Below are 19,079 nucleotides of genomic sequence, written 5' to 3' on the forward strand. Positions count from 1 at the left end.
AATGCGAGTCCATTCTGTTTAAAAGGATGGGCACCAATTGGTTGTCAGTATTCGCCTTGGAATGCCTATTGGTATGGCCTTTGGAGTGTCCATCATATAGGCAGCTATAGCAGAGTAGCATACGACTCATAAGTTATCTTGGTGGGATTTGTTATTTTGTATGTATAGAGGACCATTAATTTCTCGAACTGCTACACAACATGGCTCTGAGAAAGATATAAATATATCATGATTTGTTTGAGAACCCTCCCAACTTTAAAGCTGACTTATAAATTGCTAAAAGCATAGAGCTTGGTCTTAGAAAATACTACCCCCACTTTAGGGCATGGTCTTTCTATCTTTAAGAGGAAAGAGGACTATCTATTGCTTAATGAGGAGCCAAATATAGTTTTTTTCCTGCAATTCCACGTTATGTGGGATGTTTGCACTAAGAAAAACAAGAAAGATATGATATTGCCCTTGCAAAGACGCCTTGCCCAGGGAACTAGGGACTAGGATTTCTCGGCTTTTACAGGGAGCCGTCAACCCTTACAACAGAGACTAAACACATCGAGAGGACAAATCTCTTTTCCACCTGCTTATCCGTCAAATGAGCTTGCATAACTATACATGTTTTGAAAAGATCAATTAAAAAAAGATTGAACTAAAAGTCTAATAAAGAAGAAAAGAAAATACAATTGTAGCCTCAAAGGTGGGGAAAGAGGCAAGCCCAAAGAGAAGAAAAAAGTTTACGGCTAGACAATCGTCCCTCTTATCAAATATCTTTCTCTGGAGTAGAAACTCAATCCAACAACAATTGCTCTTTGAAAAGACACAAACAAAATCTTATTGAATTGGAAATGATTTTACAAGGCCAAAAGTATTATATAATAGATGTAATATCCCGTTTACAAGATGTTAATACAATAACATACAATGCTAGGCCTCATAGATCACTTCCTCAAACTTCTTCATTTGGTGAGGCTCAAGAGCTAGGTAAATGCAGCATGAATCCTTGGTGGTGTGAGGGAGAAGAAGCACAAACTCTACCCGCCCATTCACTACCGGGCCACAGTAGAATGGCTTTCCCCACCCAAAGTCCACATTATGGAACCCAAGTTTCCACCACGCGGCAACGAAGAAGCATCCACTCAAGATGGCTGGCACGCCATGGTTGATCTCGCCCCAATCGAGGGCGGACCGGACGTAATCGTCGGTGACGGCAGCGATGGCATCTTGCACGAGTTTCACGCAAGAGGAGAAGGGCATCTCTTGCAATTCACGGGAAGTGGCGCTAGCATGGGCGGAGAAGACGCCGTTGCCACAAAAGTGGGCGGGGAGGGGGGGTTCGAGGCGGGAGCGGATGTCAATGGCGAAGAAGAGGGTGGAGGGGGGGGAGGCGTCCAAGGAAAGGGCAATGGAACGGGCCTTCCAAACGAGGGCGGTGATGACATCAAAGGAGGAGCAAGAGGAGAGGAGGCCATCTTTGAGAGCCTTTTGCTTGAGGGAGTCAATGAGGGGCTTGGAAAGGGGGAAGGTGCGGAAGAGGTGGGCGGTGGGGGGGGCCATGCGTCCTGACAAGTCTGAAGAGGAGCGAGTGGCAGCAAAAGAGGAGACGACCTCTGGCGGCAGGTCCTGCAGCCGAATGAACTCGTTGTGCGGATAGCTAATGCAGGGTGGCAAGCGTGCCTTGAGCGCACTTCTGTCCGGCTGGGGCTCCATGGCCAGCCCTTCCCCCCTCACCACCGCTGCATAGTTTTGCATGAACTCCACGGCTGCCATTCCGTCCACCAGCGTGTGATTGGTCCCTAGCCCTATCACAAATCCTCCGCAGTCGAACGTTGTCACCTGCAAACAAAAGATCTCGATCTCTCTCTCTCTCTCTCTCTCTCTCACTCATACACAAGATTCAAGAAGATTTAGAAAATTTTCTCATGTAGCAAAACAGAGTCTTTTTCAGTGTTTTTCATACAATGCATAACATCATGAGCTTCTCCTCGAGAGGCATCGCATACCTAGCTAGGTACGATTGGGGGCAAGGGACCACCGGGCTGACGGCCCCCTGCCCCCAATTGTATCTAGCTAGGTATGCGGTGCCTCCCTCACAGAAGCTCATGATGTGAAATAAGTCACAATGTGGGAATTATTGTGAGAATTTGTCCAAAACTTCTTGTGATAACAAGTCCTGAGTTCAACCCTCCTCGTCGGATATAGATCTTTAAGGTCTCTTGGGATAATTTTCTACCTACAACATTAAAATTCTCTTCTTCTTCTTCTTCTTCTTCTTCTTCTCTATATCCACCACACATTCCGACTTTTGGCATTACTCACATATAACCCACCCTCTACTACCCTTCCTGGACCTCCTTTTCCTGGCTATTCACCTGTAAAACTGATCTAAACTCTTGGTTTTGGTTGTCTTCGTTCTCACTTGGCTATTGGTTATTTTGTTTTGTGTAGGTCTGCACGCTTGTGATAGTTTGTCGATATATTTTCTTGTTTTTCGTTTTTGTCGTAAGTTTACAATGCTTATGTATACTGGTGGTCCTACTTGCCCCCCTATATATGAGATTATGCAGATTTTTGTGTTGTGGCACATCCAATATTACAACCACCACCAACAATTTATCAATTTGGTAATCCATTTTATCTTGCACTCTTTCCCCAAGTTGCAAAAATAAAAACCCTTTGTGCTTAACATAATGTAAAAACAAGTATCAAAAAGTTTACCATGATTTTTGTTAACCTACCTATGATGCCATCTGGCTGTTTATTGACATCATCGATCGATACATACACCTATAGGGGTGCGGAGTGTTTCCATTTGTCTATATGTGAAGGTCACCAATGCATACACGTGGCACTCCTTGCAAGTCCTAGCCTTAGGCCCAAACATGTAAAGTCAAATGGAAGCCAAAATGACTGTTGTGATAAAAGCCTAGATTGATGATAAATCAAGCATTAAGGATTTGTTTAGGTTAAACCTAGTTCTACAAGAGAGCGCTATGCTATATTTTTTAGGTTAAACCTAGTTCTAAAAGAGAGCGCTATGACATTTATTCACAAATTTTTAACATATATATTTTATATGGTTGGTATGCATAATAATCTATGTAGATTGAACAAAGGAATCTTTTCGAGAATTAAAGAATTCGAGTGCATGATTCAAAAGATCCATCAAAATTTGATAAGGGTTCAAATGAGACTTTTTAAGAGTAAAATAGCAAGTTCCTATGACCATAACGGATCCTAGATGCTTCCAAAGTAAGCTGAATGGCCACCCGAAAGGGGAAAGTGGGCAAATGGTGTGTGGGTAGGGGAGACAGGCTATGTGGTTGGCCAGGAGGTGTCAAGGGAATGCAAGGCCATATAGCCACATGCCCCATTTCCCAAAGTGGGACTAGCCATGCAACTAGTCCCAGAATAGCTAGAGGACATAGACAGGGGGCCATGGGAGGGGTCAATTTGTCTCATGTAGGGTTGATCTAGCCTCAGAGGGGGAGGGGTCGATTTGTCTCATGCAAGGTTGATCTAGCCTCAATTTTATAGAGGACACACACACACACACACACACACACACACACACACACACACACACACACACACACACACATAGGGAGGAGGGGTCAACTTGTCTCATGCAGAGTGGCCTAGCCTCAATTGTGTAGTTAGGCAGCCTCGTTCTGAAGCTCCTCATCTCCTCTTCCTATCTCTCCCACACAAGTCTCCATAGCTATGGTTGCTCGAGCTTATGCATAATTAACTACACAAGTTACTACTTCTTGATACTTACATGTCTTCTTCCCAACCCGATTCTCACTTAGTCCTATTATTTGTGAGGTGTTTAGGGCCTTTAGATTGAGTTCAACGAGGTGTTTTGAGTAGAAAAACTAATCGCAAGCTCTGATGAATTCTAGAGTTTTCATCTTTTCAATTTGTGTAGTTAGAAGTGCGGTTACCAAGTTTTATTGATCAAAATCTCTTCTGAAGAAAAAGAATTATATTAATATAAGTGCTTTCAAAAGAGGAATCGGCTCCAAAAATTCAGGCCCTCAACTCATATCAAATTCTTTTTCTCTTTCTCTCTTTCAATCTCATCCTATATATGTGATGTGTGATTTGAATCTAAGTTGATGCTTGCTTTGCATTGTGCAATTCATGCTCGAACATGCTCAAGTTACGTAATTGATTAATGAATCTAGTTAATTAGCAAATTTTTCTACACTTCAATACCTATTCTTCGACATTAGAGAATATCTAGGTCATTTCTTTGTTTTCGAAGAAAGGACGTTTCTAGGATTGAGCGTAAAGGGTTGAGCCTTTAATTAACCATTGTAAGTGAGAATTGGGATATATTAACCCATGCACTGTGCAACTTAAACACCCTATGACCTATCATATTAATACTGGACCCTTATAGGAGTTACCTTTAGTTTTACAATTATTAAGCGTACAAAAAATTTGGAAGGATTTCGCTCACTCAAGACATGCAATGTTATGACCCTACTCTATGCTTTAATTAATTAAGAGAGTTTAAATCATGTGTGTGTAAGATTCAAAGATATTTTTTTAAATTCACAAAGGAGAATAATTGTGATTGTTCCCATGAAAGAATTATCTCTCACAAGGACTTTTAATTCAAAAATTACCATCATGTCTAATCACAATCAAGAAGAGGAGAGAGTGATTGACTTTACCACTATAAATTTGGACAATGATACTACCATTCTCGATGGAGTTTGGATAGTTGCATTTTTTGCAGATTATGAGAGGCTATGGCAAATCCTACTTTGCAGGCTGTGGTCCAGACACACTACAAGAAAATAATCTTATTGTCCCTAGTCCCAAAGAGGATTCTCCTATTGTGAAATCTCATAAAGAGACTTCAAAAAGAGGAAAATATATCAAACAAAATATGCGCTCATCTGCTATAAGATTTAGAAGAGGAAGAAGCCCTTGACGTGAGGCGACTCGCGAAGGAATAGAAGAAGCACAAAGATATAAGAGAGAAATCTCTTGTGAATGAAGAAAACAATCATTTATTATCTAATGCATATGTAAACCCTAGGAGATGTCAAAGAACTGCCTCACCATCACCTCCTTTTGAGAAGAAATTTTCAACCTCTCATTCCTCTCGTCACTCTGAGGAGAGTGAGAAGAAACCTGAAAGAAGTGAAAAAGGAAGAAGCCAAACAGCTCTCCATAATAATCAATCTCATCAAGATCGCGGAGTTCCTCCTATTTGGACAACAATTCTCTCAAAGCACACAAGCGGAGAGGCCATCAACGCTCTCATGCATCCTGAAAGAGGTCATCTCGCCTAAGTAAGTTCAAGGAAAAAGGCAAAAGCATAACTTTCCACTCCGACAAAGTTCTAGATTTTATCCAGCAATTTAATGTGGCCTTTTGGAGATGAAAAATTTACGTAGTCATCCAAACTCAATGTTGCCATGTATTTTAGGAAATCAGCCCGTCAATGGTAGGCAGGCCTACTCTCCAAGGGAGAAAGTCCAAAGACTTAGAAAACATGTCGAGTTGCTATCATGAAGCAATTCTTATCCGGTGGGGCTTCCTACCAAGTACTAGCGGTATGGCCAATCCCAACGCTTGATGATGGAGGGAACAAGCAAAAATATGTCGAGAAGTTTTGGAATCTATATCTGAAAGCTCGGGTGCTAGTCTCCCTAAAGATTGGAGAGACTATATCCAATCTATGTTGGGCTCCGTAAAGCAGCAATTTTGTGCTCAGCTTCCTAAAGATTAGAGAGACTATATCAATGTACAAAGACCTCGGACCTTTTTGGAGGTAATCCACCATTCAATGCTCGCCTCCAACATCAAATTTCAAGATATGGACAAGGGTTCAATACCGAGGAATTGGAGAAACAAGCCGTAGGAGGAAGATATAATTCATAATCAAATATCTTCTATCAAAAGTGGGAAGCCTAAAGAGAAATATATCTGGTAATGTAAGAATTGGTCATCTCCTAAAGACATGGAGCACTATCGTAAGGATAACACTTGTTTTAATTACAGTGAATAGATCAATCTTACCATTCATGCCTTGCAAAGAAGAAATACAATGGTATATATTCAAGAAGAGGGTGATCGTCCACTTGGAAATCCCTCATGCTATGCATGGGGCATAGCGAGAGAGCATGATGCACTCATCCTCTTTGATTCTGGTTCCACACAATAATATATATCAAAGCTAGAGATACATGCTCATGAGACGGGACAAACATATACTATTGAAGGAACCTTTGAAGGCCCAAAGACTCCAATCAAACCTTTGATTGAAAAGATAAGGCTTCATGTGCAAGCACACTTGAAAAAAAGAGGATTTTTGTATCTCTCCACTGAAGAATGAGGATGTGATTCTTGAAGCACCTTGGTTCGACCATATGGCTACTTTTATCAAGTTTCTAGAGAGGTTGGTAGCATTTTAGCACAAGAGTAGAGATCACTTTGCAAGTCAATGAAAAGGGATACACCATCCCCATTGTATCTCATGACTTCTTTAATAAATAATTCTACTTCCGCTTGCACGATATCTGTCAAGGATGCTCCTAAGAATGATGTTGTTTCTTCTAATGGTTCATTAAAAGTAAAATGTGATCTCTATTCATTTCTAAATGAACATGCTGATCCTTTTCTCAATGACATCCTAAGAGAGTTACCTTCTACAAGGGGGGATAATGATCATACGATTGAGCTCATATAGGGAAGCTCTCCTCTTAACAAGTCTCCTAATCGAGTCTCACCAACTCAACAAGAGGAGATTATGTCACAAGTCAACAAACTTATGCAAAAGAAAATAACAAGACCTAGTTCTTTGCTAGTTTGTTCTCTTGTCTTATTAGTGCACAAGAAAGATGGTACAAACATAATGTGTGTAGACTATCATGCACTTAACAAGCTAGTAAAGAACATATTTTTGGTCCTAAGGATTGAGGATTTGATTGATACTCCAAGGATCTACCTACTTTGGTAGAATAGACCTTAAAAGTGGCTATCATTAAATACAAATCCTGACAAAAGTTATTCTTTAGAAAAACTTTTAGCTTGTATGACTATCTTGTCATGCCCCTTTTGGGCTGACAAATGCTCCAGCCACATTCAAATTTCAATTGAATGATGGATAGAATATCTTGTATGCATAGGTCTTATATACGAGTATTCTTTGATGATATCGTAGTCTACTCTAAATCCCCAAAAGAACACAAAGAGCATCTCAAGATGGTGTTTCAAGCATTGTAAGAGAGCAAGCTCTTTATAATTGTAAGAAGAGTGAATTCTTCTTAGAAGAGATTCAAAATTATTTCAAAGGATGGCATTTTTATGGATCCCCAAAAACTTGAGGTGATAAATGAACTATAGAATCTACATGAGCTATGTAGTTTTATTGGAATGTGCTCATACTATAAAATTTTCATTGTAATATTCTTTGCCATAGTAGGACCATTACACGACTTGACCAAGAAGAATGCTAAGTATGTATGGGCTGAAAAGAGAGAAAAGCTTTTACTAAGCTTAAAGAAAGGCTCATGTGTCAACCTCTCTTGGTGCTAGCAAACCTCTCAAAGCCATTTGAGGTCCATTGTGATCATGGTGGTGATTGCCTAATTGGAGCGTTACATCTTCAAGAAGGGCATGCCACAGCATATGCTCAAGGAGGGTCACTATGTACAGATTGTGTATATCACGTGCATTCAAGGACTATTTTTTTAACTCCTTATCTACAAATTTTTAACAAAAAAAATATCTATAATTTTTATTCAATCTGTGAATTTTTTTCCAAATTTTATTTTAGGATACCCTTCTATATGTGAAAATATGGGGTAAAGGTTTTAATAACCTCTTCTGTTGCACTCACATGATAGTCATATAATTATTAAGTGACCCTCCTAAGAGCATATGAGAATAACCGACTGCACTCTAATAAGATGACTCTTGGCATCTATGAAAAAGAGCTTCTAGTTGTCTTACATGTCTTGGATACTTGGAAGCATTACTTACTTGAAACGCCCTTCATCATTTGAACAAATCATAAGACTCTCAAGTACTTCATGACACAAACCAAGCTTTATAACAAAAAATGAGGTTGAAAAATTTCCTTTCACAATCTCATTTTTACATTGCCTACATTCCCAACAACACAATCAAGTAGCCAATGCAGTCTCATGTAGATATCGATGCAAGAGTCAATAGGCTCTCGCAATGATCTAGCCTCTATGGTAGATGAGTTCGCTATGTTATCAAATTTTTGAGATCTTATGTTTGTCATAGCACTCGGGAAGACGTAAGAACCATACATGGTTCAATATAGCTATTTTCTCTATGTCTCTTGGCTATGTGTTACTAAAGCTTTAAGAGATAAGGTCATGTATGAATCACATGCTCCACCATGTGTTAGGCATACATGGATTAAGGAAACAATGAATGCAGTCGAGACATATTTCATTTGGCATATAATGAAAAAGAACATACAAGAATACGTGAATGCATTACTTGCCAAAAAATTGCTATAGATTTTATTGGCTTACCAAAGTGTATCCATGGGAATACAAGAATATGGGCAATAATAGATAGCTTTAGCAAGTAAACTCATTTTAGACTTGTCAAAAACACTATTAAAGCTCCACATAGGACACAAATATTTATCTCTCAAATATTTATGTATCATGGTTTGTCAATAAGTATTGTTTCCCCTAGAGATCCCAAAATAACAAGTAATTTCCAAAAGGGACTGTTCGAGAATCTTGGAACAAAGCTTAATTTCTCTTCAGACTATCATCCCAAAATGAATGGGAAGTGAAATTAACTCCATTGTGCTTGATCAAATACAAGCCTATGTAACAGAAGTAGACAATCTCAATGAATATGAGAAGTATCTACCTCTAGTAGAATATTCATCCTTCAATACTATGGATTCTTCTACAGCTAAAGCACCTCTTGAGGTGATCGAGGAAGGTCAAAACTTCCCCCCATGTTGAAAATGCATGGGAAGATCTTCGCTCCTAATGATGAGTATCATCGCGACTTACCCAATACTTTTGCTAAGATCAAAGAAGCTATCTATATTACATGGCAAAAGTACAAATCTACTGATGGCAAGCATAGAAGACCTCTCTAGTTCAAAGACAACAACTTGGTTCTTTTAAATTTTCCCAAAGCTCATTTAAGGTACAATACGAGAAAAAGTTGGCATGGAGAACTCACGAGTCATCAAAAAGTACTATGCAAAATTAGAACCCACATGATATGGTCCATTCTAAATTCTATGACCAATCAATGAACTAGCTTATCAACTTAAGCTACCCTCTCACTAGCCAATCCAGAATGCATTTCCATGTAAGTCTATTACATGCCATAAGAGCCAATAGCAGACAGTCCTCCAAAATTTGAAGGAGCTGAAGAGATATTGTAACCCGAGCATATCATCCACCATGAAGACAAGATGCTACACAATGGTAAGATACTTCACATCTCATTAAGTTTAAAAACTATCCTTTTGAAGATGCTAAATGGATACAAGAGCCACAATTGAAGGATAGTATGTCACTTGTAGACATGAATTACATACAAAGTCCTAAGCTTGTTACATCAATATATTCAAAGAAAATGCAATGAAGATAGCATGATTCTCTCTTTAGAGATTTGTTATTTCAAGTTCTCTACTAATGTTTAAATGTCATGTGTATGCATTTCAAATGTGACACACTCATGGAAGAGTTTCTCCCAAGTACCGAGTGGACATGAATCTACTATGGAAAGGTGCTACTACTTAATGGGTAGACATGCTACGGCAAATTTTCTCCCAAGTGTCAAAGATTGATCATCTACTTTCGAACTATGTCAAATATGATAAAGATGAATCTTGAGAAAAAAACCGATGGACCAAAGACCTCTCTTGAATAAAAACATAGTCGAGGAAGACTATGATTTCAAGGGCGAAGAAATGTCACCAAATTTTATTTTTGGTTTACTTAAATGATTTTCTATCCCTAGTGAACTAAAGTGTTTTGAAATTCAAATCCATTTTTCAAAACTACCTTCAAAATTCGATAAGGGCTCCAACGAGAATTTTCAAGACTAAAATAGTAAGTTTCTATGTCCGTAATGGGTCCCGAATGCTTCCAAAAGCGAAAAATGTTGTGTTCACAGGGGAGACAGGTCATGCGTGTTGCCACGAGGTGTGAAATGCAAGGCCATCTAGCCACATGCCCCACTTTCCAAAGTGAGGCTAGCCATGCAACTAGTCCCAAAATAGCCAGAGGACGCTCTCTCTCTCTCTCTCTCTCTCTCTCTCTCTCTCTCTCTCTCTCTCTCTCACACACACACACACACACACACACACACACACACACACATTGGGAAGGGGTTGATTTGTCTCATGCAAGGTTGATCTAGCGTCAGATTTGATAGGCAGGCTCGTTCTGAAGCTCTCCATCTTCTCTCTCTCTCTCTCTTTCTCTCTCTCTCTCTCTCTCTCTCTCTCTCACACACACACACACACACACACACACACACACACACACACAGGCACTCAAGTCTCAATAGCTATGGTTGTTCAGGCTTATGCATAATTAGTTGTACATATTACTACTTCTTAATGCATATATATCTTCTTTCCAACCCAATTCTCACTTAATCTTCGCAAAATATTTCATTCGCAAGGTGTTTAGGACCTTGGGAATTAGTTTAACGAAGTGTTTTAGTTGAAAATCCCAATCCAAACTCTAGGGCTTCCATCACTTCGATTTGTGCATTTAGAAATGCAGTTAGCAAGTTGTATTGATCAAATGCTCTTCTGAAGAAGAAAAATTATATTTATACAAGTCCTTTTGAGAGGAGGAATCAACTACAAAAAGTCCAGCCCTCAATTGTTGTTGAATTATCTCTCTATCTATCTCTCTCTCTCTCTCTCTCTCTCTCTCTCTCTCTCTCTCTCTCTCTCTCTCTCTCTCTCTCTCTATTTCAGTTTCAGTACATGCATGTGATGTGTGATTTGAATCTAAGTTCATGCATGCTTTGTAGCAAGGTGTTTCAGTACATAATGTACGGTATGTATTCGGTACAACCTATATGTAGTACCGAATGGATAGAGTTATTGGTACGTGGAATTCGTAGTTTTCTTTTTTTAAAAGCCAAAAATCTACAATACGGTTTATACTTGATAAAAACTTCCTAAGTACTACTTCAAGGATGTTAGTTCACTATTCTACAAACCAAGGCAAATCTTTCATGCGAGTTCCTGATCGTGCTTGCCGTCCTATATTTACCACCGCAATGACATTTGTGTGTCCTCTACAGATGCAAGTTGTGTCGAAATGTCTACTAAATTAGGCGTTGGGATAAGGCTAAAGAAGGTCAAACCAAAAATTGGTAATGCAATAGGGTTTATTTCCACACATTACCCACAACACCGCTCCAAAAAAATCGTACAGTACAAATGTGTACGGTATGGTCTATATCGTACGGACGTACTATACCGTATAGATCCTTACGTACATACGGATCGTACCTTGCTTTGCAGTTGTCATGCTTGAACATGCTCAATGTTCAAATTGATATTAACTCTAATTATAAATCTGCAATTTTTGTTGCACTTTAATACCTATTCTTTAACAATTGGGGTATCCATGGTAGCTACTTTATCGCCTTGGTCTTCCTACATATGTTCACTATGAGTTTCAAAGAGGGTGTTAAAGTTTATGCATCTCAAGTGAATGCCCAATGAGATCCCACTATTTATTTTGTCTTTTAGTTGTTTATTTTACTTATTTGACATGACTGTGGGTTAGAGAAATCTAGAAGGGGATACTTAACACTAGGTTGGTAATGGGACACTTTTATGTCCTTGGACACTTTTATGTCCTATTAAGTGACCATTTTCCTTGAATTATGTCAAGCGTTTCAAAATGGATTTTGAGGTGCTATCTATCTAGAAAGTTGTCTCGTGAGTTGAAAAAAACTCGAAATTTTTTTGGAATATCAATTCCATCTTTAACCTTGTCCTTGCACAACATTTCACAACCTAAACTGTGTGAAAAAACGGGTCCTGTTTTTGGCTTTTTTCAACTTTTTGCAACTATACCACTCTAGAATTCATTTTTGTGAGGTCTATAATGCTAGAGAACTATTTTTAGTAGTCCTCAACATGTCCTGATGCTTCTAGGGAGAAATAAATATTGAAGTTGTAAGTTATGACCAAATTACAAAAATTGTCAAATCCTGATTTTTAGCCAATTTTAGCTCTTCTATGATTTTTTGGGTGGATTTCATGATATCCAAATGCATTTTTTATTTTCTATGTCACATATTGTAACATAAAGCTAATAGTCCTTGAGTTTTGGGGCACCTAATACCCTATTTTTCATAGTACACAACGATGGTTGATTTTTTCAATTATAGAAGAAAACGAAACATTCTAGTATATCAAGTATAGCTTTTTCAATATTGTTAGTTTCTTGTGACAACTACATGCATTTTGTAGGTAGTAACCATATCTAGTCATAAGGATAAAATTTGGCTAGATATTGAATATTTTCTATGGGATTCTACAATTCATAATGTTAAACCCAGTTTTTTCATGTTTGCTGTATTTAGCACTTCATCTTTGTCCCCAAGATTCCCCTTGGTAAGAGATGTATTATTCTTTTGACATGCTCCATGGCTCCTTATGAACATAAGGGACAATAGGGAACTAAGAAAACATGCATATATTATTTGTATTGAGCGTGGCTATAGAAACTTTGATGATAGGTTTGCAGAATGGTAAAAATTCAACTTTTTTGTACCTATTTAATTTGGCAAAACAAAAAATAGTGAGTGAGAAGCAATCATATGTTCTGATCAGCAACCCATTGAAGTTAACTAGGGAATTTATCTCAAGTCCTACAAAAATCCCTGATCTTATTTTTATGCAACAAAACGTAAGAAATTACTGTTTTGATGAAAATGCACTGGTCCATCAACTTTGGAGGCTTGGTGTGACCAAAAGATGAGAAATTTTACAAGTTTCTTATTTTTTCCATGTGTAGTAGGCCTTGAACTATAACCTCATGAAAGGATTTTACAAAATAAGTGGATCTACTATGGTTTTGGAGGTTTTTTTCAAAACCCTGAAAGGACACTTTTATGTCCTGTTAGGTTACCAACCTAGTGTTAAGGTTATGGAAATAGAGAAATGGAAGGGAATGGTCAAAGTCATTACATAGGCTGGTGGCACAAATTATTTTTGAAATTATTTGGAAAACCTAGAAATGTGCATCTCCATGTGAGATGAGCAATGTTATTATTGATAGAGCTTTGATCACACTTAAAGCTGCACGAGAGTAATTTTTCATCTCTGATGAGGAAGATATATGTAGGCACCAACATCCTTTTTTCTTGGGTACATACTTTTGATACGCCACTAATGTACATTGATGTAGACAAGGCACACAAACATATTTCTACAAAGTTCTTACTTAGTAATATTCGATAGGCCATCATTGAGGTCGAGACGTGGATAACGTGGTGCACATAGTTCCACATTCCATGTCTCTTTTGAATCATCGTTCTCTTAACTTACTTTAGTATTTATAAGTTATTGATCATATGGCTTTATATGTTGTCAAGGGCAGTGCAGCCAATTGGAAGGCCAAAGGGGAGATGGTGAAGGCAATGTTCCCTCACATTATTTGGACTCCATGTGCTGCACATTCCCTTGACTAGCTCAAGTAAGAGACAGACAAATTGCTTTGGATGCGGCCTATTGTTTCTAATGCGACCAAGCTGACCACTTTCTTTCACAAGAACATCAAGCACTTCCTATTTTTAGGAGCAACGAAATATGGAGTGGCCTTCAAAAGTCTTATACATGCTCTATGGGTTGAGAGATCCACTGTTGCAGATAGGTGTGGACCCAAAGTGGACGTTGATGCACCATGTGCAGGCTTGGGCCACTAAGTGCATATAGAGGAGGGTGCTTATAAGAGCTTTTGGCATGAAGGGTATTCTTTGGCGGTGGCTCTCTAGCATGTCGAAGTTCTCTAACGTGTGAAGACATTGAGGACTCTACTCTAGGGCTTTATGTACTATCTATTCATGCAAATGAAGTGGCACATTACAAAATGCACCTCATTGACATGAGAGCAATGACTCACTATATAAAGTAATCTCTGATCATTTGGTCTTGGTTGTGTTAACTAGTGCGTAATGAGTATTGTGAGTAATAGACGGACAAGTAACCTAGCTATGTAAAGAGTGGATGGACATATAAGCATCGTCCTATTCATGGAAAGACTACTATACTTCATCCTCTCTACAAAATAGCATAACCTTTTGAGGAGACCACTTTATAAGCCTCCGATCAGAATATCTAGACATCATGTGCACTGAGTGTGAGTAGCTAGTAGTAAACAATTAGATGAGAAGCTATAGCAACGTAGATCCATCTTTCTTGAGAATTTATACCTACAGTGGACAACTATCAAGATTCCTTTCACTTGATAGCAAGATATGACAGAGAAGTTCTTCCATTGTTGTGTCATCTTGCACTTCACATCCTTGAGCTACGCTAGCTTGTTTTTTTTGGTAGTTTGTTTGGAAGGTGGTTTCATTTGCAATCATTATGTTTGGTGTTGATGACTATAGGATTGGGCAGCCAGAGCTTGTGAGCAAAATTGGAGCGCCTACTTCTACACCAGGTTAAGAAACTGTTTGCACATGTGGAGAAGTTGATTTATAATCGAGCGAACATAAAGCTTGTCAATAGTAATTGCTTAAGGAACCCAAGCATGCATGTAAACCATAAAACATAAGAACATGAAGTTTGTCCATAGTAATTGCTTTGAGGAAGCCCAATCATGTAAACCATACAAACATATATCATTGTTGTAGAGATAAGAATGCTATCTACCTTTAAAGGTTTATAGTTGAGCACTTTTCACTATTTAGTAGGTCGACCTGACTCAAGTGAAGATGGTTCTTGGCCCTACTACAGAGGAGATTCTATGAGAACTTCATAGAGAGCTCAAGAGTTCTGAGTGGTGAGTGACTCAATCACAAGTATGTGCTTTGACAATCCGTCTTCTTTAAGAGGTTACATAGCCAGAGATACCATGACACGAGAGAATCCAATGAGCGAACTTGTCTATGCATATTAGTCAAGCTTATGTGAATGAAGTAGTGCATCTCATTCAAAATCAGAGTAGAATGACCCAGAGAAAGAGAATGAAGGTTCGTCAATAGGAATCATCATTGTAGAGCCAAAGATTAATGAATAGGACAATGTCTTAACAATTTGTTTCACATCTATCTAATGATGTATATATGAACATGTATGTGTGTGCACGTTATTTTCTGTAAGGTTTGTATTCGTTCTCTTCTTCTTGCGAATTCAATGAGGGAACTTTTTATAAGATTTTCATGTAAAACATTGATGCTCTCCTTTTGACCTTCAAAAGTGCTTAATCATCCTAATGTCACCTATGGGAGCATATTGTAGCTTTTGCTAAGCATTCATGATCTTCAATAATACTTATGGAGAGAAGTCAAAAAGAGGATACACAATTTAGGCATTTGAGAGTTTCCACTTACAATCATCATTGTCATTATCTCCAAAGCTATTAAAAAAACCAACCAGAAACTAAGGCCTTTGCCATTTGCAAGCCAAAAACTAATTATACTCATGGTGCACAATACATGATAATCATACTTTTGGTGCACAATACATCAAAATTCATGAACGAGAGTAATGCAAAAAGAAAGGGAAGGAGACATAAGGTAGATCAGTAGTGAGAGCATTGCTCGTTTAGGGAAGAATGCAAGCCTACTTGTTGCCTACACAAACTTCGAGCTGGAGTGTAATTGAACCCTAGGCCATGCAAGATTTTCCAAAGTCTTTCGGTGAATGCTTGCATTCAGGTTTTGAACTTAAGATCGTAAATGCCTATGCACCGCAAAATCATATATTATATATATGTGGTAGGGCGAATGAGAGCCTCGGAGTCTTATCTCTAGTCTCTGCCTTACCACAGCAAACTCACCATGCTTATACATTGTAGTAAGCAAGACTGATGGAGAGACTACGCGCGCGCGCGAGAGAGAGAGAGAGAGAGAGAGCGAGAGAGAGGGGGGTGTTCACATAGACAGGATAAAGAGACACAGTGAAAAGACATTCAAAACAACAATAGGTGTGTGTGTGTGTGTGTGTGTGTGTGTGTGTGAGAGAGAGAGAGAGAGAGAGAGAGAGAGAGAGAGAGAAAAGCTTACTTGTACGAGGAGGAGGGGTAGGTCCTCTAAACAAGAGACGTCGAACGCCTGGAGGACGAGCTTCTTGAACTGGAAGCTGGGGTGGGAAACATCGCCAAGGTCGAGGAGGGAGTGGTGGGCAGAGGCTTTGGCAAACAGGGCGCCTTTGCCATTGCAGCAGATGGAGAGGCGGCAAGTAGCCGGGTCGGGGCGGAGGCGGCCGGCCATGAAAGAGTAGGGACCGGACAGAAGCTTAGCCAGCCCATTCTTCAGAATGGCGCCAACCTCGCTGGTGGACCGGCCGCTCTTGCGGGCGTCGAAGAAATGGACGGTTTCGACGGTGTAGGTGAGAATCCGATCGATATTGGATAAGAAAAAGTCCTTCCCTGAGTCGCCTTCGGCAGGGGCGACAAGCTCTGGCTCCTCTAGGGTTACGTTCAGGATGAGTTCCTGCACTGCAACCTCGCCCATGGTGCGACAACCTTGATTAAATTATTACACTCTTCTAATCTTAGTCCAGGCTTGTAAACGATTAGCTCTAATGGAAACCTCAGTACTCACAGCAGCTATGACCGTAATCCGATAATTAGCCCTCTGAATCTTGACGGTCAGCCAAGCGTCTTTATAAGAGGCCTTGGGCATCCAAGCAGGTGCTGAAACTATATCTACTTCCTGGCTACCCATCGCTCTCTGCATTTAAAATGCGTCTTTACTGAATAGCCCTTACACATGTTCGTCTTGTTAAAGTGTCTTCCAGAAGCGGAGGCGCTACGTGCACGCTGCAGCACTGCACGTAATTAGGCAAGGGTGGGCCGCCTACTCAGGCCTGCAGGAGCTACATGAGTGAGGGGTAGTTCCTACTGGTCTGTTTCTGTGAACCTCTATAAGGATGGGTACTCTACCGCGGGTAGCAAGTTACGCTCATGCAAACCCTTTTTTTTGTCGCGACCCACGCTGTCTCTCTCTCTCTCTCTCTCACACACACACACAGAGTTACGCCGCATCGTGTGACGACTGTAACTATTATGTGACAACTCACCGAGTCACCAGCCCCTTTGTCCGCTCTTGAGAAAAGGTGAACGCAAGCTGTGTATCGAAAGCTATAGGCCGGTGCAGCGATTTCACTGAGCTATAGAAAAGTTACAGACATGGCGATCAATCTTCATGCATGATGCGAGGCATTCACGGTTCACCCGTTTTAAAGCTGGCCGTGCCAATAAAAGGAACTGCTGGCCAAAGTTCAAATCTCTTCCAGAGTGTGGTCACACGATCACGAGCGATACATGCAATGCTGGACTAGAATTCAATGCACAAAAGAAAAGTTTTGTCCGATGTAAACAAGCCACATTGTAAGCAGCAAAGCTTTTTTGTATTAGCGCATGGTCAAGTGAGGCTTAGTTAAAATAGTTATTGGTAACTATGTCAACTACGCAAAGACAAAGCATTAAATTAATAAATAAGCCTCTTGCATTAATAAATAAGCCTCTTGCATGGTACTCACGCGAGGCTTAGTTAATCATTCATCCTGGCTTGAACTTGACAAGTATGCCAAAATTGGCATAGTTACAAAGCATAGGCTTAATAATTCATTTAATGCTCTTCCTACGTGTGACCAAGAATGAGCCCTATGATGTAAAAAAAAATTGAGCTTTCTAATATAATCTCAGCGCGTTTTTGGTAATAAGAAAAAAAGAAAAAAAATGAGGCTTATGACTTGTTTAAATAACTGATAACTAAGCCTCGCGTGACCATTGCCTTAACCAAGTGGTAGAGTGAAACGATGATGGGGCTTCTTGACTTCTTGATCTAGATTATATCGTACCAGTTACTCTTGGGAAGTATACTATCAGTCGTGTCCCCCTCCCTCTCCCATTGCTTAGTGCTCACTCGCTTTTAGCTCTCCTAACAAGCCAACAAAAAAAAAGGGGGGGGGGGGGGGGGGGGGGGGGGGGGGGGCACTAAAGGGCATGCCATGCACCTCTGTGATTCGAACCCGCGACCTCCCACACGCGAGGCTTATGCCCTATCCACCTCCCCCGCACGCACATTGTGACCACTATGGGAAACTTAAGCATAATAAATAAACTCAGACATCATTGCAGTTTTTGTCCGAGTTTACTTTTATTCTCCGAGTTTACTTTCGGCGATCTAATGGTCCGCGATCTCTCGATGTCCATGTTTCTACTCGTGTCGATCCCATGATCGGACCTTCATTTAATAAGCTGTGCCCTTTAGTGCTGAGAGAGAGAGAGAGAGAGAGAGAGAGAGAGAGAGAGAGAGAGAGAGAGAGAGAGAGAGAGAGAGAGAGAGAGAGAGAGAGAGAGAGAGGACATGACCATGGTCTAGTTAGCGCTCGACTAATTTGTGGAGCTTCACCTCAGAGAGCTTGTAGACTCATTGGAGATGCACAAGTGCAAGGGGAAAATCCACTACTCAACCTGTCTTTCCAAGTTGAATACCCGTGGGAGGACTCCAACACTTTGAAGTTTGCATCAAGACATGCCCAAGGGATGGAGCATGCTTACAGCTTTGTCGCCTCCAATGTTTGGCAAAACTGTGACCTATTTAGCTTCCAACCTCTTCCCTCAGTTACTATTCATATGCATTCATACAATCTTAACTTTTTGGAGCAACAAAACCAGGGAAACCTTAGGCTTGAAGAGGTTACCCTATACTCCCATCCGCACTTCCTCCCCCTAGCGAAGGGGTTGAGGATGTTGGTATACATATGAAGAGGTGGGTTGTACATCAACAGCTAGTGAGGGCTATAACAAACTTGGGTATATATGGCCAACTTGGATCACCAACACTATGAGGAGGATGTCGATATGGCACTTATTGTTACCACTGGGGCTATA

The 19,079-nt window shown here is 40.0% G+C and overlaps 1 protein-coding gene and 1 long non-coding RNA gene across 2 annotated transcripts; both read right to left on the reverse strand.

Annotated features, from left to right (window-relative positions):
• Positions 1 to 809: 809 nt before the first annotated feature.
• LOC147447473 (acyltransferase GLAUCE-like) lies at positions 810 to 17,071 on the reverse strand. Its single transcript, XM_086523261.1, has 2 exons — positions 16,243 to 17,071; positions 810 to 1,827 (listed from the first exon to the last, which is right to left on the reverse strand). Exons 1-2 carry the CDS (start codon positions 16,690 to 16,692, stop codon positions 919 to 921), a joined length of 1,359 nt encoding a protein of 452 aa, XP_086379387.1. The 5' UTR covers positions 16,693 to 17,071; the 3' UTR covers positions 810 to 918.
• Positions 3,508 to 16,235, reverse strand: LOC147447474 (uncharacterized). The gene is made up of 2 exons (XR_015189624.1): positions 15,537 to 16,235; positions 3,508 to 15,121 (listed from the first exon to the last, which is right to left on the reverse strand). It is a non-coding gene; the product is annotated as an uncharacterized LOC147447474 (long non-coding RNA).
• Positions 17,072 to 19,079: the final 2,008 nt, after the last annotated feature.

The sequence above is a fragment of the Adiantum capillus-veneris genome, chromosome 11 (genome assembly GCF_014529385.1).
Source record: "Adiantum capillus-veneris isolate H3 chromosome 11, ASM1452938v2, whole genome shotgun sequence".
NCBI lineage: Eukaryota > Viridiplantae > Streptophyta > Polypodiopsida > Polypodiales > Pteridaceae > Adiantum > Adiantum capillus-veneris.